This window comes from Triticum urartu, chromosome 2A, assembly GCF_056163025.1.
Source record: "Triticum urartu cultivar PI428250 chromosome 2A, HENAU_Tu73, whole genome shotgun sequence".
Lineage (NCBI taxonomy): Eukaryota > Viridiplantae > Streptophyta > Magnoliopsida > Poales > Poaceae > Triticum > Triticum urartu.
This window is the reverse complement of record NC_141874.1, coordinates 1,320,817-1,347,593: the sequence shown is the minus strand read 5'-3', so window position 1 is coordinate 1,347,593 and position 26,777 is coordinate 1,320,817. Positions and strand designations below refer to the sequence as shown.

The window sequence follows — 26,777 nt, the reverse complement described above, 5'->3', positions numbered from 1 at the left end:
TTTAGAGACATGGCAACATTATTTATGGCCCAAAGAATTTGTTATACATTCTGATCATGAATCTTTGAAATATATTAAAAGTCAAGCTAAACTGAATCGTAGACATGCTAAATGAGTTGAATTCATTGAGACTTTCCCTTATATCATTAAACACAAGAAGGGTAAAGAAAATGTTATTGCTGATGCTTTGTCTCGTCGCTATACTATGCTTTCACAACTTGACTTCAAAATATTTGGTTTAGAGACCATCAAAGATCAATATGTGCATGATGCTGATTTTAAAAATGTAATGCAGAATTGTAAAGAAGGAAAAACATGGAATAAGTTCGTTATTAATGATGGCTTTGTGTTCCGTGCTAACAAGCTATGCATTCCTGCTAACTCTGTTCGTCTTTTGTTGTTGCAGGAGGCGCATGGAGGAGAATTAATGGGACACCTTTGCCTCATTCACGTTGGCCACCGGTGTTCCCGGCGCGGCGCAGGCTCACCTTGGCGCCGGGGGCCATTGATCCTGGCTCTGGTTCGGCGGCAAAGTCGCCTGCTGCGGGATCACGTTTTGAGCCCCTGGCCATGGACGAAGTCGCCGATCTGCCTGAAGCGGAGGGGGTGGCGGTCTAGGCGGCAAATATGGTCCTTTCCCAAGCAGATTAAGATGAAGAGGGCGGTCCTTGGACCTCCGTGTCTCGCCGGAAGAAATCAAAAGAGGAGCTAGTGCAGGAATTTTGGACCTCCGTGTCTCGCGAGTATGGGAACGTCGGGGTTCCGCGTCCCCGGAGACATCAGCCGGCCAGGAGTGCCTGGGTTCGTCTCAGGAGCCGTCTGCTCGGCCAGATGGAGCGCCGAAATCGCCAAATCCGTCGCCGGCGACACCAAGGCAGCGCCGAGGGGTATGCATCAAGCCTTGGAGAGGGCCACTCCCCCGTCCGCGGATCACGCCGCCGGTGGCGCTGGCCGCATTCATGCCGGATGCGTTGGCCGATCCGTCATCTTCGGCGGAGCAAAGTCAAGGGACCGTAACGCTCGCGGCAACGCATGCATGCAACGATCATGCATCCGGTCAAACAACGCTTCGTCCCATGGGCCTTTTGCATGCTGAAGGGCCCAGCAAGGGCCAGGCTGCTCGTTTGGGACGTACTATCAGAAGGGCCGACGTATTTCTTCGCCGAACGCATCTACGCCCTAATACTGCCTCCGTCTGCGCGTACTCTCGGACTGCGCCGCCAACGTACGCTGCTGCCCTGCGTCGGCCATCGCCGCAGCTCATGGCTGGCCGGAACGGCAACGCGCCTAAGGGGCCTCCTCTGGCCGGAGTTGCGACGCTGAACCCCGGGCCACCCACCGGCTTTGGTGCTGCTGCTGGACCCTTCCGTTTCGGTGCTTCGTCATCGTCTGCCCATCCTTCCGGCCAGCGGGCTGCTCCGACAGCGCTGGCACCCGTTGTCTTTGGGGCCGGCAACACTGTTAGAAATTTAGGGTTTGCGGTTTACCCCTTAATTCCTCTGCGCTTTGTAATAACTGAGAATTTCATGCCAAAATATAATATATCCTTCTAGTTGGATAATGATATCAACAAATGACCTTATGCAATGCTTCTTTTCAAAGAAACAAGGGAGTATCCAAGACAATCAATTCCTCCATTCAATTGTGGAGTGTATGGTATATTACACTGGTGAATAGTTCCATGCTCTTTACATACAAATGATATATTCCTGAAGTGTACTTCCCCCACCAATCAATTGTTAAAACTATGATATTATTTAATCAACTGATTTTCCACTTAAGTGTAACATGTGACCAGCACAATAAAACCTTCCGACTCGTATAATAAAAGATAAATATAACCATATAAAAGTGTAATCATCGAAGAGTGAGACGAAATAAATAATCTAACCTTCAGTGGGAGTAAAAAAAACAATCATAACTATATTTGAATAAAATCACACGAAGTTTATTACCATTTATTTCCACCTTCAGGCAAGAAGTATAAGTTCCAATACCCATTATATATATGCTTCAGAAAACCAAATTCCTCCCACTAAAGTTTCGAATTCCAGAATTAGTGAGCCACTCGATTTAGTTCCATGATATGTGACAAAGTTGTCCATGACAGGAATATTCCAAGCATGTGTTCCCATTGTAGGTATTCCTCCATGTGGAGTTATCTTCCCCAAAATAAACAGTTTGGGTTGCCAACATTCATTGGACCATCAACAAATAAGAGATCATTGTACAAAATTCCACAATGCACTAATTTTACCATTGAGCAATATTTCACTCTTCCTTTTCCAAATAGAATGGCATAGTCAATAGACTCCAAGATAGAACAATAAATCAAATACCTTCTCACTGAAGTTGCATAGAGTGTTCTATAACAATAATACTTTTCCTCCACAAGGGAGTTTCATTACTTAATTTCCAATCCAAAGTACATCAATTTTCCTTTGAAATTGTTGCATGCCAATAAAGTTGCTATAGTAGTCCAACAATGAATGATGTATATAAACAAACACCATAATCTCACTATTTGTTCAAATAGTGAAAATTAGACATTATAATTCAAACATTGGCAGTGGACACACCGTTAAGTGAGAGCAAATTTCCTTTTCCACGTAGTGGTTCCCATCTTCCTCCATAAATAAGTGATGTTCCATAATAGACACTTCCTCTTAGCCAATTCTATTTGAAATATTGTATCTTCCTCTTCAAGGTGTAGTCAACCATAATTGACCAGATCATTCCGTCGAAGAGTTTTCTATCTTCCTCCATAGAACAAATAGTATCCCATATCGCAGAGATTGGATGACCACTCAGGGTGACAAATGTATATAAAATTATTCCAATTAATTTGACACGGATTTTAAGAAATCCATGACTTGCACTTTCAAGGGGAAAAAAGCCTGCAATCTAAGTCTTCCAAGAGATATGCACCCAAAAAAAAGTATTCCAGATTGCACTAACTTTCCATGCAATATGTTTTCAATATAATTTTCAACAGCCAGTAAATAATAGAATGGTCAAGCCACCTGATATCCATATCCTAATAGTATTTCCTCTTCCTCTACAGCGGCCCTTTTATTTAGTCTCTTCCAGTTTGTTTCAGTCAACAATGCAATTGGTTTCCTTTGCAAAACATAAAAATTGTACTATTCTGTTTTCCAAACCGTGGTAAATTTAACATTGAGAAAGAAAAAAAAATACCAATCTTCTTGCACTCTTTCTCCACGTGCTCAGAATTTGCCTCCTGAGACTTCATAAAAGATCAACTTAGTAATAGTATTCCTTGATCTCCGTGCAGCAAGTTTAACCTTCCTTTGCACAAAAAACCAAGTGGTAGTACTAGTATCCAAGAATTGTGATGCTACTCCAAAAGAAAAGTACGCATCGAAAACTCAAAGAATCAAAGTAGCAGCGACGACTGCATGCTTCCTTCCTCAGCAATGCAAGTATGTGAGCGCGCATCGCACCACGATCCGGCTAGCAAATTCCGAGTGGCCGGTGACGACTCGTGCCGTCGTGTTGTTGGCTGACTGCCTCGGTGCCTCCCACCAGTTACCTTCCCAGCTCCGGCAGCAGGTGGCCGCTGAGTCCGCGAGTCTCGACGGGGCGCAGCGGATGGTGGTGATCGAGATCGGCAGCGGCTCGGATGTGCGGCAGGAGCCGGTGGCAAACCAGCCAGGGCCTGGTGCGAGTTGCAGCGGCGGGGAACACGAGGCGGCCATGATTAACGTGAACACGCGACGTCCAGCGGAGAAACTGTTTTGTTGACCGGAGTCAGCGCAAAGTATGTAGCCGATGAAACAGCGGCCGTCGGCAACGAAACCTAGCCTCGATACCAATGTTAGAGATTTAGGGTTTGCGGTCTACCCCCTAATTCTTTTACGTTTATTCGTGGTGCCGCTCACAATTCGCATGTTTGAGGCTAGGGGATAGGGACCTTCTTATACTGTATTTTTAAAGAGTCCACCTCTTATACAGATAAGATTCCTAGTTGTTACAACTAGTTTCCGGTATAGAGTCCAGATCAAATTACCAACCACGATCATATTTGTCTGTTAACGGATTCTACCTGTTATGTCCCCGGAGCACGCGCTTGTGAGCAACGCGCCATAATAGAGTGTAAATTCCTCTAATTATGTAGATCAACATTAGGGTTGTAATCTAATTATACGATTTAGCTCCTTCCAATCATCAGTGTACCCAGATAGTCTTTTCAATATAAATATTGTATTCCACTGATAATCGACCAGCTTTCTTAAGCATATATCACTTAAGTACGTTCCAGCAAGTAATAGTTCCATGATAATCATGTAAAGTAATTTCATGCATAAGTACATGTATATAAATACCATAATGAGGTATTCCGGATATTAGTAATTCCTAGTGATTTGAATATAGTTACACGACACATAATTCCAACAAACACGACTGCGTCGGACGCTACTGCTCGCCGCAACAAGACCAAGCGCAAGGGGGGGCGCCGTGATGCTGCTGCTGCCGCTGCCGTCCCCCCGTCTGCGCGACCTCCGCCGATATTCCCGCCGCCTGCTACGATGCCCGCCCCCACCATGCAAGTTCCTGAGGCTCGAGACACTGCTCCGGTGGTTGTGCCCTCCGCTAAAGCCACTGGACGTGGGCCGAAAGGAAAACGAACTGGTCTTTGGTGTTTCAAATGTCGTTCAGATGATCATCTTTCCAAGGACTGCACGGCGATTCATTTCTGTCACATTTGCGACAATTACAAGCACCCTTTGCATTGGTGCCATGTGCTTAAGCAACCAAGGCCTACCGCGTCGCTCGGTGGATGTGGTTTAGTTAATGCTACGTTCCTGCAGTTACCGGACATGCTATTCAAGGAGCACCTTGCACCTCCATGTTGGTAATATGCCCTAGAGGCAATAATAGATTAGTTATTATTATATTTCCTTGTTCATGATAATCGTTTATTATCCATGCTAGAATTGTATTGATAGGAAACTCAGATACATGTGTGGATACATAGACAACACCATGTCCCTAGTAAGCCTCTAGTTGACTAGCTCGTTGATCAATAGATGGTTACGGTTTCCTGACCATGGACATTGGATGTCATTGATAACGGGATCACATCATTAGGAAAATGATGTGATGGACAAGACCCAATCCTAAGCATAGCACTAGATCGTGTAGTTCGTATGCTAAAGTTTTTCAAATGTCAAGTATCATTTCCTTAGACCATGAGATTGTGCAACTCCCGGATACCGTAGGAGTGCTTTGGGTGTGCCAAACGTCACAACGTAACTGGGTGGCTATAAAGGTACACTACAGGTATCTCCGAAAGTGTCTGTTGGGTTGGCACGAATCGAGACAAGGATTTGTCACTCCGTGTAAACGGAGAGGTATCTCTGGGCCCACTCGGTAGGACATCATCATAATGTGCACAATGTGATCAAGGAGTTGATCACGGGATGATGTGTTACGGAACGAGTAAAGAGACTTGCCGGTAACGAGATTGAACAAGGTATCGGGATACCGACGATCGAATCTCGGGCAAGTATTGTACCGATAGACAAAGGGAATTGTATACGGGATTGATTAAGTCCTTGACATCGTGGTTCATCCGATGAGATCATCGTGGAACATGTGGGAGCCAACATGGGTATCCAGATCCCGCTGTTGGTTATTGACAGGAGAGTCATCTCGGTCATGTCTGCATGTCTCCCGAACCCGTAGTGTCTGCACACTTAAGGTTCGGTGACGCTAGGGTTATAGAGATATTAGTATGCGGTAACCCGAAAGTTGTTCGGAGTCCCGGATGAGATCCCGGACGTCACGAGGAGTTCCGGAATGGTCCAGAGGTAAAGAATTATACATAGGAAGTGCTATTTCGGCCATCGGGACAAGTTTCGGGGTCACCGGTATTGTACCGGGACCACCGGAAGGGTCCCGGGGGTCCACCGGGTGGGGCCACCTGCCCCGGGGGCCACATGGGCTGTAGGGGGTGCGCCTTGGCCTATATGGGCCAAGGGCACCAGCCCCTAGAGGCCCATGCGCCAAAGGGACAAGAGGAGGGGAGAGTCCTAAAGGGGGAAGGCACCTCCGAGGTGCCTTGGGGAGGATGGACTCCTCCCCCCCTTGGCCGCACCCTTCCTTGGAGGAAGGGGCAAGGCTGAGCCCTCCCCCTCTCCCTTGGCCCTATATATAGTGGGAGGAAGGGAGGGCAACCAAACCCAAGCCCTGGCGCCTCCCTCTCCCTCCCATGACACATCTCCCTCCTCCCGCAGTGCTTGGCGAAGCCCTGTTGGAATCCCGCTACTTCCACCACCACGCCGTCGTGCTGCTGGATCTCCATCAACCTCTCCTTTACCCTTGCTGGATCAAGAAGGAGGAGACGTGGCTGCTCCGTACGTGTGTTGAACGCGGAGGTGCCGTCCGTTCGGCGCTAGGATCATCGGTGATTTGGATCACGACGAGTACGACTCCATCAACCCCGTTCTCTTGAACGCTTCCGCGCGCGATCTACAAAGGTATGTAGATCCACTCCTCCCTCGTTGCTAGATGACTCCATAGATAGATCTTGGTGACACGTAGGAAAATTTTGAATTTCTGCTACGTTCCCCAACAGTGGCATCATGAGCTAGGTCTATGCGTAGTTTCTATGCACGAGTAGAACACAAAGTAGTTGTGGGCGTTGATTTTGTTCAATATGCTTACCGTTACTAGTCCAATCTTGATTCGGCGGCATCGTGGGATGAAGCGGCCCGGACCAACCTTACACGTACTCTTACGTGAGACTGGTTCCACCGACTGACATGCACTAGTTGCATAAGGTGGCTAGTAGGTGTCTGTCTCTCCCACTTTAGTCGGATCGGATTCGATGAAAAGGGTCCTTATGAAGGGTAAATAGCAATTGGCATATCACGTTGTGGTCTTTGCGTAGGTAAGAAACGTTCTTGCTAGAAACCCATAGCAGCCACGTAAAACATGCAAACAACAATTAGAGGACGTCTAACTTGTTTTTGCAGGGTATGCTATGTGATGTGATATGGCCAAAAGGATGTGATGAATGATATATGTGATGTATGAGATTGATCATGTTCTTGGGAATCACGACTTGCATGTCGATGAGTATGACAACCGGCATGAGCCATAGGAGTTGTCTTAATTTATTTATGACCCGCGTGTCAACATAAACGTCATGTAATTACTTTACTTTATTGCTAACCGTTAGCTATAGTAGTAGAAGTAATAGTTGACGAGACAACTTCATGAAGACACGATGATAGAGATCATGATGATGGAGATCATGGTGTCATGTCGGTGACAAGATGATCATGGAGCCCCAAGATGGAGATCAAAGGAGCTATATGATATTGGCCATATCATGTCACTATTATTTGATTGCATGTGATGTTTATCATGTTTTTGCATCTTATTTGCTTAGAGCGACGGTAGTAAATAAGATGATCCCTCATTAAAATTTCAAGAAAGTGTTCCCCCTAACTGTGCACCGTTGCGACAGTTCGTTGTTTCGAAGCACCACGTGATGATCGGGTGTGATAGATTCTAACGTTCACATACAACGGGTGTAAGACAGATTTACACATGCGAAACACTTAGGTTGACTTGACGAGCCTAGCATGTACAGACATGGCCTCGGAACACAAGAGACCGAAAGGTCGAGCATGAGTCGTATGGTAGATACGATCAACATGAAGATGTTCACCGATGATGACTAGTCCGTCTCACGTGATGATCGGACACGGCCTAGTTGACTCGGATCATGTAATCACTTAGATGACTAGAGGGATGTCTATCTGAGTGGGAGTTCATAAGATGAACTTAATTATCCTGAACATAGTCAAAAGGTCTTCGCAAATTATGTCGTAGCTCGCACTTCAGTTCTACTGTTTAGATATGTTCCTAGAGAAAATTTAGTTGAAAGTTGATAGTAGCAATTATGCGGACTAGGTCCGTAAACTGAGGATTGTCCTCATTGCTTCATAGAAGGCTTATGTCCTTAATGCACCGCTCAGTGTGCTGAACCTCGAACGTCGTCTGTGGATGTTGCGAACATCTGACATACACATTTTGATAACTACGTGATAGTTCAGTTAAACGGTTTAGAATTGAGGCACCGAAGACGGTTTTGAAACGTCGCGAAACATATGAGATGTTTCGAGGGCTGAAATTGGGATTTCAGGCTCGTGCCCACGTCAAGAGGTATAAGACCTCCGACGATTTTCTTAGCCTGCAAACTAAGGGAGAAAAGCTCAATTGTTGAGCTTGTGCTCAGATTGTCTGAGTACAACAATCGCTTGAATCGAGTGGGAGTTGATCTTCCAGATGAAATAGTGATGGTTCTCCGAAGTCATTACCACCAAGCTGCTTGAGCTTCGTGATGAACTATAATATATCAGGGACATATATGATGATCCTTGAGATATTCGCGATGTTTGACACCACAAAAGGTAGAAATCAAGTTGGAGCATCAATTGTTGATGGTTAGTAAAACCACTAGTTTCAAGAAGGGCAAGGGCAAGAAGGGATACTTCATGAAACGGCAAATCAGTTGCTGCTCTAGTGAAGAAACCCAAGGTTGAACCCAAACCCGAGACTAAGTGCTTCTGTAATGAGGGGAACGGTCACTGTAGCAGAACTACCCTAGATACTTGGTAGATGAGAAGGCAGGCAAGGTCGACAGAAGTATATTGGATATACATTATATTAATGTGTACTTTACTAGTACTCCTAGTAGCACCAGGGTATTAGATACCGGTTCGGTTGCTAAGTGTTGGTAACCCGAAATAAAAGCTACGGAATAAACGGAGACTAGCTAAAGGTGAGATGACGATGTGTGTTGGAAGTATTTCCAAGGTTGATCAAATATCTTACGCTCCCTCTACCATCGAGATTGGTGTTTGCGTTGAGCATAGACATGATTGGATTACGTCTATCGCAATACGGTTATTCATTTAAGGAGAATAATGGTTACTCCGTTTATTTGAATAATACCTTCAATGGTCTTACACCTAAAATGAATGGTTTATTGAATCTTGATCGTAGTGATACACATGTTCATGCCAAAAGATATAAGATAGTAATGATAGTACCACCTACTTGTGGCACTGCCACTTAAGTCATATCGGTATAAAACGCATGAAGAAGCTCCATGTTGATGGATCTTTGGACTCACTCGTTTTGAAAAGTTTGAGACATGCGAACCATGTCTATTGGTGTATATGCATGAAGAAACTCCATGCAAATGGACCGTTTGGACTCACTTGATTTTGAATCACTTGAGACATGCAAATCATACCACATGGGCAAGATGACTGAAAGCCTCGTTTTCAGTAAAATGGAACTAGAAAGCAACTTCTTGGAAGAAATACATTTTGATGTGTGCAGTCCAATGAGTGCTGAGGCGTGTAGTGGATATCGTTATGTTCTTACTTCACAGATGATTTGAGTAGATGTTGAGTACATTTACTTGATAAATCACGAGTCTGAATTATTGAAAGGTTCAAGTAATTTCAGGGTGAAGTTGAAAGATCGTTGTGACAAGAGGATAAAATATTTATGATATGATCATAGAGATGAATATCTGAATTACAAGTTTGGCACAGAATTGAGACATTGTGGAAATTGTTTCACAACTAATACAGCCTGGAACACCATAGTGTGATGTGTGTCCGAACATCATAACTGCACCCTATTGGATATGATGCATACCATGATGTCTCTTATCGAATTACCATGATAGTTTATGGGTTAGGCATTAGAGACAACCACATTCACTTTAAATAGGGCACCGCGTAATTCCGATGAGATGACACCGTATGAACTATGGTTTAGAGAAACCTAAGCTGTCATTTCTTAAAAGTTTGGGGCTGCGACGCTTATGTGAAAAGTTTCAGGCTGATAAGCTCGAACCCAAAGCGGATAAATGCATCTTCATAGGACACCCAAAACAATTGGGTATACCTCATGTCTCAGATCCGAAAGCAATAAGGGATTGTTTCTAGGATCGGGTCCTTTCTCAAGGAAAAGTTTCTCTCGAAAGAATTGAGTGGGAGGATGGTGGAGACTTGATGAGGTTATTGAACCGTCTCTTCAACTAGTGTGTAGCAGGGCACAGGAAGTGGTTCCTGTGGCACCTACACCAATTGAAGTGGAAGCTTATGATAGTGATCATGAAACTTCAGATCAAGTCACTACCAAACCTCGTGGGATGACAAGGATGCGTACTACTTCAGAGTGGTACGTAATCCTGTCTTGGAAGTCATGTTGCTAGACAACAATGAACCTACGAGCTATGAAGAAGCGATGGTGGGCCCAGATTCCGATGAATGGCTCGAGGCCATAAAATCCGAGATAGGATCCATGTATGAAAACAAAGTGTAGACTTTGGAAGAACTACTTGATGGTCGTAAGGCTGTTAGGTACATATGGATTTTAAAAGGAAGACGGACAATGATGGTAAGTATCACCATTAAGAAAGCTCGACTTGTCGTTAAGATGTTTTCCAACAAGTTCAAGGAGTTGACTACGATGAGACTTTCTCACTCATAGCGATGCTAAGAGTCTGTTGGAATTATATTAGCGATTATTGCATTATTTATGAAATCTTGCAGATAGGATGTCAAAACATTGTTTCCTTGATGATTTTCTTGAGGAAAGGTTGTATGTGATACAACCGGAAGGTTTTGTCAATCCTGAAAGATGCTAATAAGTATGCAAAGCTCCAGCTATCCTTCTAAGGACTGGAGTAAGCATCTCGGAGTTGGAATGTACGCTTTGATGAGATGATCAAAGATTTTGGGTTTATACAAAGTTTATGAGAAACTTGTATTTCCAAAGAAGTGAGTGGGAGCACTATAGAATTTCTGATAAATATATGTTGTTGACATATTGTTGATCAGAAATGACGTAGAATTTCTGGAAAGCATATAGGGTTATTTGGAAAGTATTTTTCAATGGAAAGCCTGGATTAAGCTACTTGAACATTGAGCATCAAGATCTATAAGGATAGATCAACATTCTTAATGGTACTTTCAAATGAGCACATACCTTGACATGATCTTGAAGGTGTTCAAGATGGACCAGTCAAAGAAGGAGTTCTTGCCTGAGTTGTAAGGTATGAAGTTAAGGCTTAAAGCTCGACCACGTCAGAATAAAGAGAAAGGATGAAGGTCGTCCCCTATGCTTAAGACATAGGCTCTACAGTATGCTAAGCTGTGTACCGCACCTGAAATGTGCCTTGCCATGAGTCAGTCAAGGGGTACAAGAGTGATCTAAGAATGGATCACAGGACAGCGGTCAAAGTTATCCTTAGTAACTAGTGGACTAAGGAATTTTCTCGATTATGGAGGTGGTAAAAGAGTTCGACGTAAAGAGTTACGTCGATGCAAGCTTAACACATATCCGGATAGCTCTGAGTAGAGATACCGGATACGTATAATGGAGCAACAATTTAGAATAGCTCCAAGTAGAACAGTTATTTGGAATAGCTCCAAATGTAGCATAGTAGTTGCATCTACAAGATGGCATAGAAATTTGCGAAGTACATACGGATCTGAAAGATTCAGACCCATTGACTATAACATCTCTCACAAGCATAACAATTTCAAACCCAGAACTCATCGAGTGTTAATCACATGGAAATGTGAACTAGATTATTGACTCTAGTAAACTCTTTGGGTGTTAGTCACATGGGGATGTGACCTTGAGTGTTAATCACATATCGATGTGAGCTGGATTATTGACTCTAGTGCAAGTGGGAGACTGTTGGAAATATGCCCTAGAGGCAATAATAAATTAGTTATTATTATATTTCCTTGTTCATGATAATCTTTTATTATCCATGCTAGAATTGTATTGATAGGAAACTCAGATACATGTGTGGATACATAGACAACACCATGTCCCTAGTAAGCCTCTAGTTGACTAGCTCGTTGATCAATAGATGGTTACGGTTTCCTGACCATGGACACTGGATGTCATTGATAACGGGATCACATCATTAGGAAAATGATGTGATGGACAAGACCCAATCCTAAGCATAGCACTAGATCATGTAGTTCGTATGCTAAAGCTTTTCAAATGTCAAGTATCATTTCCTTAGACCATGAGATTGTGCAACTCCCGGATACCGTAGGAGTGCTTTGGGTGTGCCAAACGTCACAACGTAACTGGGTGGCTATAAAGGTACACTACAGGTATCTCCGAAAGTGTCTGTTGGATTGGCACGAATCGAGACAGGGATTTGTCACTCCGTGTAAACGGAGAGGTATCTTTGGGCCCACTCGGTAGGACATCATCATAATGTGCACAATGTGATCAAGGATTTGATCATGGGATGATGTGTTACGGAAGGAGTAAAGAGACTTGCCGGTAACGAGATTGAACAAGGTATCGGGATACCGACGATCGAATCTCGGGCAAGTATTGTACCGATAGACAAAGGGAATTGTATACGGGATTGATTAAGTCCTTGACATCGTGGTTCATCCGATGAGATCATCGTGGAACATGTGGGAGCCAACATGGGTATCCAGATCCCGCTGTTGGTTATTGACCGGAGAGTCATCTCGGTCATGTCTGCATGTCTCCCGAACCCGTAGTGTCTGCACACTTAAGGTTCGGTGACGCTAGGGTTATAGAGATATTAGTATGCGGTAACCCGAAAGTTGTTCGGAGTCCCGGATGAGATCCCGGACGTCACGAGGGGTTCCGGAATGGTCCGGAGGTAAAGAATTATATATAGGAAGTGCTATTTCGGTCATCGGGACAAGTTTCGGGGTCACCGGTATTGTACCGGGACCACCGGAAGGGTCCCGGGGGTCCACCGGGTGGGGCCACCTGCCCCGGGGGCCACATGGGCTGTAGGGGGTGCGCCTTGGCCTATATGGGCCAAGGGTACCAGCCCCTAGAGGCCCATGCGCCAAAGGGACAAGAGGAGGGGAGAGTCCTAAAGGGGGAAGGCACCTCTGAGGTGCCTTGGGGAGGATGGACTCCTCCCCCCCTTGGCCGCACCCTTCCTTGGAGGAAGGGGCAAGGCTGTGCCCTCCCCCTCTCCCTTGGTCCTATATATAGTGGGGGGAAGGGAGGGCAACCAAACCCAAGCCCTGGCGCCTCCCTCTCCCTCCCATGACACATCTCCCTCCTCCCGCAGTGCTTGGCGAAGCCCTGTTGGAATCCCGCTACTTCCACCACCACGCCGTCGTGCTGCTAGATCTCCATCAACCTCTCCTTTCCCCTTGCTGGATCAAGAAGGAGGAGACGTCGCTGCTCCGTACGTGTGTTGAACGCGGAGGTGCCGTCCGTTCGGCGCTAGGATCATCGGTGATTTGGATCACGACGAGTACGACTCCATCAACCCCGTTCTCTTGAACGCTTCCGCGCGCGATCTACAAGGGTATGTAGATCCAATCCTCCCTCGTTGCTAGATGACTCCATAGATAGATCTTGGTGACACGTAGGAAAATTTTGAATTTCTGCTACGTTTCCCAACACTCCAACCCTGCTGACTGCTTTGGTTACGATCTCCGGTGGGTCTTTGACCGCTGCTATGGTGGAGGTAGAGGTCGCCAAGATCGGATTGGTTCAGACATCTTGGAAGTGGGAAGCCGTACCCCATGGAGACAATGCTTTCTTAGTTTGTTTCCCGTCCGTGGAGGTTTTGAAGCGCGTGTCAGCTTTTGAGTATAATGTCAAATCACAAGATGTGAAGATTTCTTTTAGTGAATGGAAAGTTGAAGAGGTTTCATCGATTCTCCCTTTGCAACCTGTTTGGGTACATGTCACAGGTGTCCCACCACCTCTCCACCATTTTCTTGGTTTGTGGGCGGTAGGATCAGTCATTGGCGCGACGCAAGACATTGACTTGGTTTGCTTGCGCCGTCATGGTATTGTGCGCATCCAGGTGGCGGTCCATTCTTTGGATATTTTCACCAAAAAAGATGGTTCTGATGAAGCCTCGGTCTCCTCGGATGTATATATAAAGCTTAATGGGTATGCATTTCGGTTTGTACTGGAGGAGGAAGATTTCGTCCCCGACGTTGATTTTATTCCATGGATTTGGGAAAACCATGATGATGGACATGACGATGGCGCTAACCGAGATGAGGATATGCCTGATAGGGATGCTAACAAGAGGTCAAAAAGCGTCCAAGCTGTTGATCAAAATTCGGCGTCGGGGTCTCAAGTAAGTGCTGCGGTCCCCATGCAGTCTACGCAACGAATAGTGCATACTAATACTCTCGAGTCATCTGTTGTGAGTCTGCTAGAGGATATGGGTACACACATGCACGTACCGGTGGTGCAGGAGTCCATGGATACATGCACACCAATGCAAGACGAGTTGGAGAAGGGCAGGTCCACAAGGTGCACCACTATGCATGCAACGGATGCTGCAAACGACTCGGCTACCCACTTGAAGACAGCAGAATTTGTGCACGGGCCACCCGCGCAGCCAACCGCGGCGATTTCTGTATGTTTCGCTGGGCACACTGCCCCGGCTTCGGTGCTGCTCCAGTCGGCCGTGCCTCTGGCCGCGACACCAGCCGCACACAGTACTGTGCATGGTGCTACCCCGGCTTCGACACCGCTACAGCCGGCCTTGACTCCAGCCGCGCATGCGACACTTCCTGCTTCGGTTGGCGTGCGGGAATCCCGAACGTTGCCAGCGATGGAGTCTCCAGTTCGTGTTGCCGTTGCTGTGGTTGGCCTAGCGACGGATCGTGCTAGAGGATCTTCTTCGGCATCTGATGCGGTCATTTCGATGGGACCTGCGAAGCGTCCCTCTTCACCAACCCTTGGGACGCTTCGGACGGCACCTACTTTGCAGAGGACTACATCAACTACTCCGCCGAAGACTTTGACGGGGACTACGTCCGGAGGGTTGGCTACACCCCTGCGACGTAGTAACCGTCACTCCCTCAATGCTGATGGTTCTTCCTCGACTGATGAGCACTCTCTTGCGAAGGCAATGCGCCTCCAGGCTTCGAGGAATTTGGACCCTGAGGGAGTCCTGGATTAGGGGGTGTCCGGATAGCCGGACTATACCTTTGGCCGGACTCCTGGACTATGAAGATACAAGATTGAAGACTTCGTTCCGTGTCTGGATGGGACTTTCCTTGGCGTGGAAGGCAAGCTTGGCGATACGGATATGTAGATCTCCTACCATTGTAACCGACTCTATGTAACCCTAGCCCTCTCCGGTGTCTATATAAACCGGAGGGTTTTAGTCCGTATGACAGAACAACAATCATACCATAGGCTAGCTTCTAGGGTTTAGCCTCTCTGATCTCGTGGTAGATCTACTCTTGTACTACCCATATCATCAATATTAATCAAGCAGGAGTAGGGTTTTACCTCCATCGAGAGGGCCCGAACCTAGGTAAAAACATCGTGCCCCTTGTCTCTTGTTACCATCCGCCTAGACGCACAATTCGGGACCCCCTACCCGAGATCTGCCGGTTTTGACACCGACATTGGTGCTTTCATTGAGAGTTCCTCTGTGCCGTCGCCATCAGGAAGGATGCCTCGTCCCGTCTTTAAAGACGGCGCCGTTGCTAAGGGAGCTCTGGCTGTCGGCCAAACGCTCCGGCTAGGTGGTTTTCTTATGACCGCCTGTTCGGCTGTTGCGCCGACGATGACCTCTCGGGTCATCAAAAGCAATCTTCACGTCAACTCGGAACTCGCCGAGCAGTTAGATCCAATGGAGCTCTCTTCCCTAAACGAGCTTTTGGATCGCATCGCCGCCCTGGGAGTCGCTACAGACTACGACCAGATTGGGCCTAAACCCGATCTGAAAGAGATTAACTCTCCCCAGGCCACCCATCACGTTGCAGTGGTAGAGGGACAGTGCAGCGACCCTTCATCTATCTTAAGGACTAGCTATGTCCGGATTCCCAATCCCCCCAAGCCGGATACCCGTGGAGGGGAGGACATCACTCAAGACCTGAACTTAGAGTCAGGCAACGGGCTAGATTCATTGGACAACATCCAAGAATCCAAACTTCCGAGTTTGGAAACTCTTCGGCCCCTAAGTCTCAGATTGGGTGAGGTCTCGGATTTAATTCCACCCACCCACCCGAACATAAGCGATCTATCCCAAATTAGGCAAGAGCCCGAAGAAATAGTACATCATTACTGGGCCAGATTCCTCCTGGTTATGAACAGGATAAAGGACTGTCGCGAGGAAGACGTAATTTCATTCTTCTGCAATAATTGCACGGACAAGGGAATCCTCAACGCCATAAGTCGCCGTGAGATTACACGCTTCGCTGACTTGGCGTCCATAGTACGAAAGTACTGTGCGATGGAAATCGCCTGGAAAACCTAAATAAAATTTTGGGACAATCCGGCCCTGAATACAAACCCAGTCCGAAATAAAAGGGTGCATCATCGCCAGACACCCGGGTTAAATACCAAAAAGCAAAAACCCTCTACAGGGCATGGAACCATACTAGAAGGATGGCTTAATGGACCCTGTAAAATTCACAGTATAGATGGCGCCACACCAACTCACAGCCTTAGAGCATGTTGGATACTCCAGCAGGTGGCCAAAATTGGCAAAGATCTTCTAATTCCAGAAGCCACAGAAAGCCACCCCAGGGACACCAGTACGGTATTAACAGTCTTCGAGACTTTTGCATCAAATAATATGCGGAAAAAAACACTCTGCAGCCTTGCCGAAGTCTACCAAGTAGCAACAATAAACCCATGGAGTGACACGGCTATTACTTTTAATGCTAATGATGAACCTAAATTCCGAACAACCCGAGCACCAGCCTCATTGGTCCTCAGTCCAATAGTGGACAGCTTTCGCCTTGCCAAGGTACCCATGGATGGCGGCAGCGGATTGAACCTCATTTATGAGGAAACCCTTCAAAAAATGGAAATAGACTGGAACCGCATTGAGCGAAGCAGCACAACCTTTAGAGGAATAATTCTTAGTCGGGAAGCGCGTTGTACAGGAAAAATCACACTAGATGTGGTGTTCGGCACGCCGGATAATTATAGGTCCGAAGAGGTCATGTTCCAAGTGGCCTCGTTCAGTAGCGGATACCACGCTCTGCTAAGGCGGGAAGTGTTTACAATCTTTCAAGCAATACCCCATTACGGGTACATGAAGCTCAAGATGCCCGGGCCTAACGGAATCATCACTCTCGCTGGTGATCCGGACATAGCACTCCGCGCCGAAAACAAGACAGCCGCACTGGCCCTCGAGGCACTAGCCGAAGCCTTAGCGGTGGAGGAACTGACTGCGCTGCGCTCCACGGTGAATAGGGATGATGTGATACTCGACAGAAGATCCAAGTCCACCTCCTTTAAACCGGCGGAGGAAATAGTCAAATTCCAGGTCCATCCAACAGACCCCAATAAAACAGCTTCCATCGGGGCACAGTTAAACCTTGGTGTAGACGCCGCACTGCGAGAGTTCCTACGTGAGAACTGGGACATTTTCGCCTGGCACCCTTCAGACATGCCAGGAATCCCACGCAGGCTAGCCGAACACAGCTTAAATATCCTAAAAGGATTCAAGCCAGTCAAACAGGCTCTTCGGCGTTTTTCCGAACCTAAGAGACATGCCATGGGAGAGGAACTAGCCAAGCTATTGGAGGTCGGATTCATCAGAGATATAAAACATCCGGACTGGCTAGCAAACCTGGTGATGGTACCAAAGAAGGACAAATCCTGGCGCCTGTGCATTGATTTTAAAGACCTTAACAAGGCTTGCCCAAAGGATCTCTTCCCCCTCCCCCACATCGATCAAATTATCGACACTACCGCAGGACACGATTCGTTGTGTTTCCTCGACGCATACTCCGGCTACCATCAAATCAAGATGGCAGACTCAGACCAAGCCGCAACGGCATTCATCACACCATACGGCCCGTTCTGCTTCAACACAATGCCCTTCGGGCTCAAAAACGCCGGCGCAACATATCAGCGCATGATTCAGACATGTCTGGCAAACCAGATCGGCAAAATAGTGGAGGCATACGTAGATGACGTGGTCGTTAAAACAAGACATGTCGAATCTCTAGTAGGCGACTTGAGGCTCACATTCGATAACCTCCGAAAATACGACATCAAGCTCAACCCGGAAAAATATGTTTTCGGCATACCAGCCGGAAAGCTCTTGGGCTTCATTGTATCCGGTAGAGGAATTGAAGCAAATCCAGCCAAGATCCGAGCTTTGTCACAATTGGACATCCCAAAGGACCTCAAACAAATACAAAAATTAACCGGATGCATGGCGGCTCTGAGCCGCTTTATCTCCCGCTTGGGAGAAAAGGCACTACCCCTTTATTGCCTCCTTCGGCGCACCAAACACTTTGAGTGGACGGATGCAGCCACGGCCGGACTTGACGAAATAAAAGCCATATTGGCAACAAACCCAGTCCTGGCCGCGCCAAGCATTGGCGAACCAATGCTATTATTGAAGAAAATATGCCCTAGAGGCAATAATAAAGTTATTATTTATTCCCTTATATCATGATAAATGTTTATTATTCATGCTAGAATTGTATTAACCGGAAACATAATACATGTGTGAATACATAGACAAACAAAGTGTCACTAGTATGCCTCTACTTGACTAGCTCGTTAATCAAAGATGGTTATGTTTCCTAACCATGAACAATGAGTTGTTATTTGATTAACGGGATCACATCATTAAGTGAATGATGTGATTGACATGACCCATTCCATTAGCTTAGCACCCGATCGTTTAGTATGTTGCTATTGCTTTCTTCATGACTTATACATGTTCCTATGACTATGAGATTATGCAACTCCCGTTTGCCGGAGGAACACTTTGTGTGCTACCAAACGTCACAACGTAACTGGGTGATTATAAAGGAGCTCTACAGGTGTCTCCAAAGGTACATGTTGGGTTGGCGTATTTCGAGATTAGGATTTGTCACTCCGATTGTCGGAGAGGTATCTCTGGGCCCTCTCAGTAATGCACATCACATAAGCCTTGCAAGCATTGCAACTAATGAGTTAGTTGTGAGATGATGTATTATGGAACGAGTAAAGAGACTTGCCGGTAACGAGATTGAACTAGGTATTAAGATACCGACGATCGAATCTCGGGCAAGTAACATACCGATGACAAAGGGAACAACGTATGTTGTTATGCGGTCTGACCGATAAAGATCTTCATAGAATATGTAGGAGCCAATATGGGCATCCAGGTCCCGCTATTGGTTATTGAATGGAGACATGTCTCGGTCATGTCTACATTGTTCTCGAACCCGTGGGGTCCGCACGCTTAAGGTTACGATGACAGTTATATTATGAGTTTATGCATTTTGATGTACCGAAGGTTGTTCGGAGTCCCGGATGTGATCACGGACATGACGAGGAGTCTCGAAATGGTCGAGACATAAATATTGATATATTGGAAGCCTATGTTTGGATATCGGAAGTGTTCCGGGTGAAATCGGGATTTTACCGGAGTACCGGGAGGTTACCGGAACCCCCCGGGAGCTAAATGGGCCATGATGGGCCTTAGTGGAAAAGAGAAGAGGCAGCCCTACATGGGCCGCGCGCCCCTCCCCTTCCTTGGTCCGAATTGGACAAGGAGAGGGGGCCGGCCCCTCTCTCTCTTTTCCCCCCTCCACAAGTCCTATTCCAACTAGGATTGGGGGGGGATCCTACTCCTAGAGGGAGTAGGACTCTCCTGGCGTGCCCTATGTGGCCGGCCAGCCTTCCCCCCTTTGGTCCTTTATATACTGAGGCAGAGGCACCCTAGAACACACAAGTTGATCCACGTGATCTATTCCTTAGCCGTGTGCGGCGCCCCCAGCCACCATAGTCCTCGATAATACTGTAGCGGAGTTTAGGCGAAGCCCTACTGCTGTAGTGCATCAAGATCGTCACCACGCCGTCATGCTGACATAACTCTTCCCCGACACTTTGCTGGATCGGAGTCCGGGGATCGTCATCGAGCTGTACGTGTGCTAGAACTCGGAGGTGCCGTAGTTTCGGTGCTTGATCGGTCGGATCGTGAAGACATACGACTACATCAACCAAACGCTTCCGTTGTCGATCTACTAGGTATGTAGATCACACTCCCCCCCCCCCCCGTTGCTATGCATCACATGATCTTGCGTGTGCGTAGAAATTTTTTTGAAATTACTACGAAACCCAACAATTATACATTGCAGCAACTCATCAGGTTGTAAGCGCAGTGCTCGTCGTCGAACGAGAAACGGACGGACACAAATTCCCCCTTCAAAAGCCGGTCTATTATGTGTCCACTGTCCTTACTCCGTGCAAGTCACGGTACCCGCATTATCAAAAGATTGTGTACGCGGTATTTATGGCATCCCGGAAGATGCGACACTACTTTCAAGAGTGTTCAATAACAGTAGCCTCGGAAGTGCCACTTAACGATATTATAAACAACCGCGACGCGACGGGCCGGATTGCAAAATGGGCCATTGAGCTCCTCCCGTTCGACATAACTTACAAGCCACGGCGAGCTATTAAGTCGCCAGTTTTTGGCCGACTTCGTCGCAGAATGGACGAAAGCCGAACTCCCTAAAGAGTACGACACATATTCAAACTGGATCATGCACTTCGACGGCTCCAAAATGTTGGCCGGTCTAGGGGCTGGCGTCGTTTTGACGTCCCCCACAGGAGACACAGTTCAATACATACTCCAGATAATGTACACGGACTCCAACAATGCAGCCGAATATGAGGCCCTTTTACATGGTCTCCGGATGGCAGTATCCATGGTCATTCAACGCCTAGAGGTGCGCGGGGATTCGAACCTCGCGATATCCCAAATAAATGGAGACTTTGATGCCAAGGATCCAAAAATGGCAGCTTACCGCAACGCCGTCTTAAAATGTCAGCTCGGTTCGAGGGGCTCGAATTTCACCATATAGCCCGGGAAAATAATCAGGCGGCAGATGTCCTGGCACGCATCGGCGCAAAACGCAATGTAGTCCCCCCCAACATCTTCTTGGAAAGGCTGTTCAAGCCATCCGTAGTATGGGAAGGGGAACCCGGCAATAACAGCCCGGACCCAACCGCACTGCCCGACACCGAACACTCTGACATAATTGGAGGCTCTGCCAATGAAATAACACCTTCAGCCCACGTAATAATGGTCGTCATCGCCCCGTGGACATAACCATTCCTAGCCTACCTTACTAGGCAGGAACTCCCCGAGGACCAAAACGAGGCACGCTTCATAGTGCGGCGATCTAAAGCCTATAAAGTCCATGAGGGAGAGCTTTATAAGAAAAGTACTACCGGAGTCCTTCAAAGGTGCATCTCCGAAGAGGAATGGCGGAACCTTCTGGCTGAAATTCATGCCGGACTCGGCGGTCATCACGCTGCAGCTCGGTCCCTTGTAAGCAAGGCCTTCCGTACAGGCTTTTATTGGCCGACGGCCCGGGCAGACGCTCAGGACTTAGTCCAACGATGCGTCAGTTGCCAGCTTTTTGCAAACCAAAGCCATATGCCACCCACCGCCCTCCAAACTATCCCCATCACTTGGCCCTTCGCGGTCTGGGGGCTTGACATGGTTGGACCCCTTAAAGGAGGAACCCACAAGAAAAAATACTTACTGGTCATGGTGGATAAGTTCACCAAATGGATAGAAGCCAAGCCTGTTAAGACGGCCGAATCCGGACCGGTGATAGACTTTATATCCGGGGTCGTACACCGTTACGGCGTCCCACACAGCATCATCACCGATAACGGCACGAACTTTACGGCCGACGAGGTACAACTCTGGTGTAAAAACATGGGCATCAAGCTCGATTATGCTTCCGTCTATCACCCACAAACTAACGGCCAGGTCGAGCGAGCAAATGGTCTTATCATGAGCGGCATCAAACCCAGATTAGTGCGGTCCCTTAACGAATCTAATACGCACTGGGTAGAGGAGCTCGACTCCGTACTCTGGGGGCTGCGGACCACGCCGAATCGCACCACCGGATACACACCATTCTTCATGGTGTACGGCGCAGAGGCCGTTTTGCCCTGCGACATAATTCATGACTCACCTCGTGTGCGCATGTACAAAGAAAGAGAAGCCGAGCTCGATCGGCAGGACAGTTTGGACGCCTTGGAGGAGGAGCGTGACGTGGCAAAATCTCGTTCTGCATTCTATCAACAGCAGGCTCGAAGATACCAGAGCAGAGAAGTACGGGCCAAAAATTACAATGTTGGCGAATTAGTTCTACGCCTGCTGGACAAGAAAAAGGACAAACTCAAGCCCAAATGGGAAGGTCCCTTCATAATTGACCAAGTCCTGACTGGTGGAGCGTACCGCCTGCGAGACGCATCGATAACCGACTCGAGCCGAACCCATGGAACGCAGCCCGTCTCCGAAGATTCTATGCCTAGCGCCGGACTCTGTGTTTGTCTCATTCCTCTGTCCATTTTTTATATACTTTCTGTCTTACATTTCTCTCTTTCTCCCCTCCCTTTCTCTTATAGCCTTTAAAGGCTCATCAACTGACGCGCTATCCGCGCTCATTAAACCTGGGGGCTTCTTCAAACAGAAGCTTATTTATACGGGCTTCATGCCCAACACATGTGTCACACTTCCGCATGTACCTTTTATTCACCATTATATGCATCGATATGACTTAAATTTTGGCCAAGCTGGGTTGCCTGGCTCCTGTGCTTACCCCTACATTCCCGATTGTTTGGCTAGGTGGTAAAGGGAGCACCTCTGTGATTGTTACTGCCGGGTCAGCCGGATGTGTACCAGACTGGGTGAAGCCGAAAGCTAGCGTTTATTAAGGGAATATTTGGTCGGTGAACTAAAGATGATTTCTCACTTATTTATACGCCCCCAGATGTTTCTCCTGCGTCTCTTTTCGCAGTCCGGACATGCACTTTAGGGCATGCCTCCCAGGAAAAGGAACCCCTAACGGAACTATTCTCCCTGGAAGATGTTTCTTACTAACCATGTAATATAACATAACTAGTTGGGCACTTGTTTGTTCAAGCAATAAATGACCCCTACGCGTGGTCTCCACGCATGCCCCGGTTCTTATATAATCGCGAGGGTATTCGGACACACTCCGGACCGTCAGGTCCCGAGGTTGAAGCGAAAAGATCGGCCATGACAAACGATCTACAATCCGGCTAGAAGGCATTACACATGTCACTTAAAAATACATAGTCAATCTGACTGATTGTATTCCTCTTCAATACCATCTAATAGGCTGTCTAGTTTACAGTCCTGTTGGGAATACTTTTCGGCCAATTCTACTTGACCGTATACTAAGCTCACAGGGATCTCCTTCCCATCAGGCCCCACGGGTCCGACCTCGGCCATGTGGTTTGGGTCAGCCTTCGTGTACAGCGTCTTCACCATAGCCCAGGCCTCCCTGACGCCTTGACGGCAGGCCAATATCTTCCACAATCGGAAGCGCCGCCGCGCTCCCTTCAGCTTCTATGCAAGCTCTCCAAGGCCTTCGGGCATGGAGATGGATGGCCACAAGGCCTAGGCGACGCCTTGCATCACCTGCCGAACTCGCTCGTGTAGTTGTGAGAGCTCGGGAAGAAGGTCACCCGTAGAACCGGGCATTTCCTCTGCAGGACGACCTGTTAGCATACCTACAGACATTACTCTGTTAGTCGACTTCCTCGCCGAACTCTTTTTTAAAGTTCGTTTAAGCACTTACTAAATATGCCGCGTCGAAGCCGCTGATTCTCCTTAACGGAGTCCGACAGCTGGGCACGAACATCCTTCAGTTCAACGCCCAGCTTGGTGTTGGCATCTTGGAGATCGTTCTTCTCCCGCCTCATCTTTGTCAGCACGCTCTCACCAGCCTTTAGCTGGCGTAGGAGCTGTTGCTTATCCGGATTTAATCCGGCGCCGTCTGCAATTTCATTTGTCAGATTTGCACCCACGCCGCACTTCACAAAATACTTATCTTTCGAAGCGTATCTTACCAGAGGGGGTCTCCTTGGGCTCCCCTGCCGCGGCTAGTGCGGCCTCAAGTTGGGCTTTGCACTCTTCTAGCTCCTGGGACAGTTGGGTATTCTTTTCCATAAGAACCTGCATTATAAATGATCCTTAAATTAGTTATTCTAACTGTTTCAAGTCTCGGGGGCTACTGATATATATAACCATTAAATTTTCTCACCCGTATGTCTCTTACATATTGCTCCGTGGCTCTGGCCAGACCATTTTTAGCGGCACGAAGGTACGCATCTCCCGAATTGAAGGCATCCAATGCCTCTTGGGAGAAACAAGCGTCGCGAAGAACTGTCCGGCGACGCCTGTGGTTCATGGCAATCTCCACCTTGGAATTGGTAGCAGACAGCCTGTCCGCATCCTCTGTCGGAGGAGCGTCCGGTGCACGCCTCGTGTTCGCCTCCGCTTCCAGACCAGGCTTTGGAACCTGGCTAGTGGAGGCGCGATTGGGAACCTCTCCGGATATAGTCCGGCGAGATCTCTTTGTCCTGAAGAGAGCACGAGCGTTAATATGCCTTGAAGGAATAATACCTGGGAATAAGATGGCGCGCTATACCTTTGCGCCGGCATCTCAGTCCGGACCGCACTTCTTTTCAGCCCGCGGGGCCTTGTAGCCCCTCGTTGGCTAGTCACCGCAGGCTCGGCCTCCCGTCTCAAGGACCTCCCCTGCAAAACACGGTTGTTATACGGCACTCGAATACACGCGAGGATGGATCCCTTTTCAAAGTGCTGGGACTTCGGTCTTAGTTACCTGTGAGGCAGGGAGTAGCCCTGGGTAATCGGCCGTAATGGCCACCAAGGTGTTGTCCTTGCTCAATTGATGAAACACCCCATCAATCAGCTCCACAGATAAGTCCGGATCCTCTTGGGAGGCCGGGTCGAGGGACCGTCCCGGATCCTTGGGTTGTGGAGGAGGGTTGTTTATTTCTTTAACAGCCTGGCGCAGTTCCTGCGTCAAAATCGTTAGACTGAATGTTTAACGATGGAAATATAAAACGGATGGGCAAGTAAAAGTGTCCACTTACCCAACTTGGAGGATTATACGAAAATCCACCCTATGCGTTGACGCGGAGAAATTCCTCCTCTTCTCCCTTGTACAAAGCGGACAAGATCTTTATTAGAGCGGCAGCCGATTCCGGCCCCTTACGGCCGTGGCGGGTGGCGTCGTCCTCCCCGTTGAAGTCCCACATGGGGTGGCCTCTATACTGAAGCGGCTGCACCCCCTGCTAATGCACGCGGCCATGACCCCGATCATGGTCAGTCCGGAATGAGCTAACAACCTTATTCGGCCCATCAGGTAAAGAACGTCCTTGTCACTTTCCTTCTGAGGGCTCCGTGGACGCCAGCTTAGGCGCTTCTTCAGGGGAGCACTGTCGAACTTAGGAAGGCCGATCCGGACAGGATCCGACAACGGGACGTCCTCTATATAAAACCATTCCGAAGGCCAGTCCTCGAACGCCTTCTTTGGGGTTCCGGATAGGTATCCGGTCCCGGCGATGCGCCACACTTCGGCTCCGCCCACTTGATATATTGAACCCTTTTGAGAACGGGGCACAAGGCAGAATAGCTTCTTCCACAGCGCGAAATGAGCCTCGCAGCCCAAAAACAGCTCGCAAAGGGCTACGAAGCCCGCGATATGCAATATGGAGGCAGGCGTGAGGTTGTGAAACTGGAGGCCATAGAACTCCAGGAGCCCCCGGAGAAACGGATGAATTGGAAATCCGAGCTCTCTTATTAAATAAGGGACAAGGCATACCCTCTCTCCTTTGGAGGGATTGGGGGCGCTCTCCGCTTGCTCTCCGCCATTATAGGTGGCAAGTCCGGCTCAAACCGGGACCATATAGGCCGGGGGGAGAAATCCCTTGGTCTGGAGCGTCACTAGCTCGCTGTGCGGGATGGAGTATCTCTCCCAATCTCCAGGCTGAGGGCTGGAAGGGCGAGAGGAGGAGCTGCGACGGCCGGCCATGATGGAATGAACCTCTGTCGGATACGCTCTGATGAATGCTCACGGAGGGGAGATGGTGTGGTTTGGATCTAAATCCTCGTCCCTTTAAATAGGCAGCTCATTTGCGCGGCTAGGGGTGTAAATGTAAAAACACCCTGACTTTTCGTATTCGTTTGACACGTGGAAGACAGCCATTATTGGGCGTAGAAGCCAAGGAGCGCTACATTTACAAGAAACCGGACATTATTCAACAGATACATGGAATTTGGAGGAGAACCCGTCTTGGAATGCCAAAGACAATATGCGCGCCGGACTCGTCGTCATTGAAGCCTGGTTCAGGGGCTACTGAGGGAGTCCTGGATTAGGGGGTGTCTGGATAGCCGGACTATACCTTTGGCCGGACTCCTGGACTATGAAGTTACAAGATTGAAGACTTCATTCCGTGTCCGGATGGGACTTTCCTTGGCGTGGAAGGCAAGCTTGGCGATACGGATATGTAGATCTCCTACCATTGTAACTGACTCTGTGTAACCCTAGCCCTCTCCGGTGTCTATATAAACCGGAGGGTTTTAGTCCATAGGACAAAACAACAATCATACCATAGGCTAGCTTCTTGGGTTTAGCCTCTCTGATCTCGTGGTAGATCTACTCTTGTACTACCCATATCATCAATATTAATCAAGCAGGAGTAGGGTTTTACCTCCATTGAGAGGGCCCAAACCTGGGTAAAAACATCGTGTCCCTTGTCTCCTGTTACCATCCGCCTAGACGCACAGTTCGGGACCCCCTACCCGAGATCCGCCGGTTTTGACACCGACAGACCCCATGACAGGTACCTCGTCCGCTCAGTCATTTCTCTCTTTGTCCGACAACCATATTTCT

The 26,777-nt window shown here is 47.9% G+C and overlaps 1 protein-coding gene across 1 annotated transcript in view; it reads left to right on the top strand.

Annotated features, from left to right (window-relative positions):
• The first annotated feature begins 37 nt into the window (after positions 1–37).
• LOC147982655 (uncharacterized) overlaps positions 38–26,777 on the top strand; it is a 30,748-nt gene continuing 4,008 nt past the window's right edge. The window contains exons 1-3 of the mRNA XM_087542629.1: positions 38–1,453; positions 4,418–4,866; positions 13,491–14,996. Coding sequence (XP_087398755.1) covers positions 960–1,453; positions 4,418–4,866; positions 13,491–14,996 — 2,449 coding nt within the window. The 5' untranslated portion in view covers positions 38–959. The remainder of the gene's footprint in view (positions 1,454–4,417; positions 4,867–13,490; positions 14,997–26,777) is intronic.